Source organism: Chaetura pelagica, unplaced genomic scaffold, assembly GCF_000747805.2.
Source record: "Chaetura pelagica isolate M959 unplaced genomic scaffold, ChaPel_1.0 scaffold102, whole genome shotgun sequence".
NCBI lineage: Eukaryota > Metazoa > Chordata > Aves > Apodiformes > Apodidae > Chaetura > Chaetura pelagica.
The window spans coordinates 844,438-846,158 of NW_009952483.1; the positions used below are offsets into that span (position 1 = coordinate 844,438).

Genomic DNA, 1,721 nt, shown 5'->3' on the forward strand with positions numbered 1-1,721 from the left:
GTATTCCCAAAGCTTTGGTTTACATTTCTCATTGAGAGAGGAACAGTGGCAGGAAGACTGGGCATTCATTCTCTCTCTTGCGAGCCAGGTAAGAAAGCTTCTTTGGAAGGTGGCTGCTAAAAAGGATGTTTGAATCTTTCTGAAAAGAAATTTCAAAAACTTAGGGTGTTCTCATGTATAAAGGAAAATGTTCCTCTTAAGGAATTACAAAGTATTAGTGGTTAGGCTCTTCCTTTCAAGATGGAAGAGTTCATTTAAAATTCTACTTTTTGAGCTTACCATTAAGCAGTGCAGAGCAAAAAAGTCTGTTTCTTTTGGTGTCAGAGTGAAGCCTGTAGAATTAACAAATGCACAACTGCCTATTTAATGTCCTGCCTCCTTGTTCCTGCAACACTTCCCTCCCAGAACATTCCTACAAATCTGTAAGCTTAGTCTGCTAAAACAGCAAGCTGATATTTTATAGCTCCCCTCCAAAATGAGTTTTACATTCCTACAAGCTTCCAGCTATAGGAATATTTTTAACTCTTCTTTGAAAATATAAAACATGGTATCTCTGCTGTTTTCTTGTGATTTGCTTTGGATGTGCTCTTTTCCTCTCATCAAAAGGTTGATTTACCTTAACCTTTCCTCATCCGAGTGAGTTATTTTAAAACTAAACATTATGTAGAGTTTCACTTCTAATTGGGGAATGAAATATGTTAGATTGTATCTGGGCATTAGGACAAAGAATTATTACTGACAGATGAAGTTGTTGTGCAAGCTGAAATGTTTCTGTGTGTTTCAAACTGATAATAATTTTCTAGTCTTTAATTTTTCTTATCAAAGAAAACTCTATCACTCAAAATTATTTTCTGCCTCCATATGGAGACTGCATTGCAAATCTCAAAGTGGGGAATGCTAAGTTCTGTTTCAAGTGTTGTCTTTCTTTGTGTTTGGTTCAGCCTGGAGCGAGTTTGGAGCAGACACACATTTTTGTACTTGCACATATTCTTAGAAGACCAATTATAGTTTATGGAGTAAAATATTATAAGAGTTTCCGAGGAGAAACATTAGGATATACCCGCTTTCAAGGTAAGCCTTTAGTTTTTCAAACTTGATTTTAAAAAAGGGTCAGCTATAAACCATAAAGGGAAGTTGAGAGTGACACAAAGTTACTAGCTGGAAGAGGATGGAATTATGTTGTAGGTAAACTTTCCTTGGCTATTAAAAAGAACAAAACAATCCCCTCAAAACTTGCAGTTTTCCATTGTGTAGTAGGCATGCTGCTTGTAACCACAATAGAAGTGTTTTGACCTTCATTCAGTACCTTTAGTCTATAATTTACATAAAACATTTTAATTGTGAAAGCTTGTGAACAGGTTTGTAAGGTGCTTAATAAGTGGAGTTTGAAATTGTTTGCTCGTGGTACTAACGGCTGTAAATGTTCATTTCAGAAACTAAGCTGCACTGGGTTACTTCCTGAAGGAGGCTCCTAAAGCTGGGGCAAGGCAGGCAGAAGGTGTTTGCACTGGCATAATTTCTCAGGGTGGTACCTGCTGGGTGCTCTTTGGGGACATGTCACTGCGCAGTACTGTGGGTGGTGACAGGGGAGGCAGCCCATAAAGATAATGAAAAGGAGTCATACTTAAAGTAAGAGGCAAGGGTAGAGAAGTTAAAGTAGGGTGGAGAATGATATAGTGAAGTGGTTTTTTTGGTGGTTTATTAAAGTAAAAGAGATGGAA

At 37.5% G+C, this 1,721-nt stretch overlaps 1 protein-coding gene across 1 annotated transcript in view; it reads left to right on the forward strand.

The window, feature by feature from the left end:
- ZRANB1 (zinc finger, RAN-binding domain containing 1) overlaps positions 1–1,071 on the forward strand; it is a gene marked incomplete at its 3' end in the record, with an annotated part of 23,186 nt that extends 22,115 nt beyond the window's left edge. The window contains exons 9-10 of the mRNA XM_010008816.1: positions 1–88; positions 942–1,071. The exon at positions 1–88 is cut by the window's left edge and continues 14 nt beyond it. Coding sequence (XP_010007118.1) covers positions 1–88; positions 942–1,071 — 218 coding nt within the window. The remainder of the gene's footprint in view (positions 89–941) is intronic.
- Between the last annotated feature and the right edge of the window lie 650 nt (positions 1,072–1,721).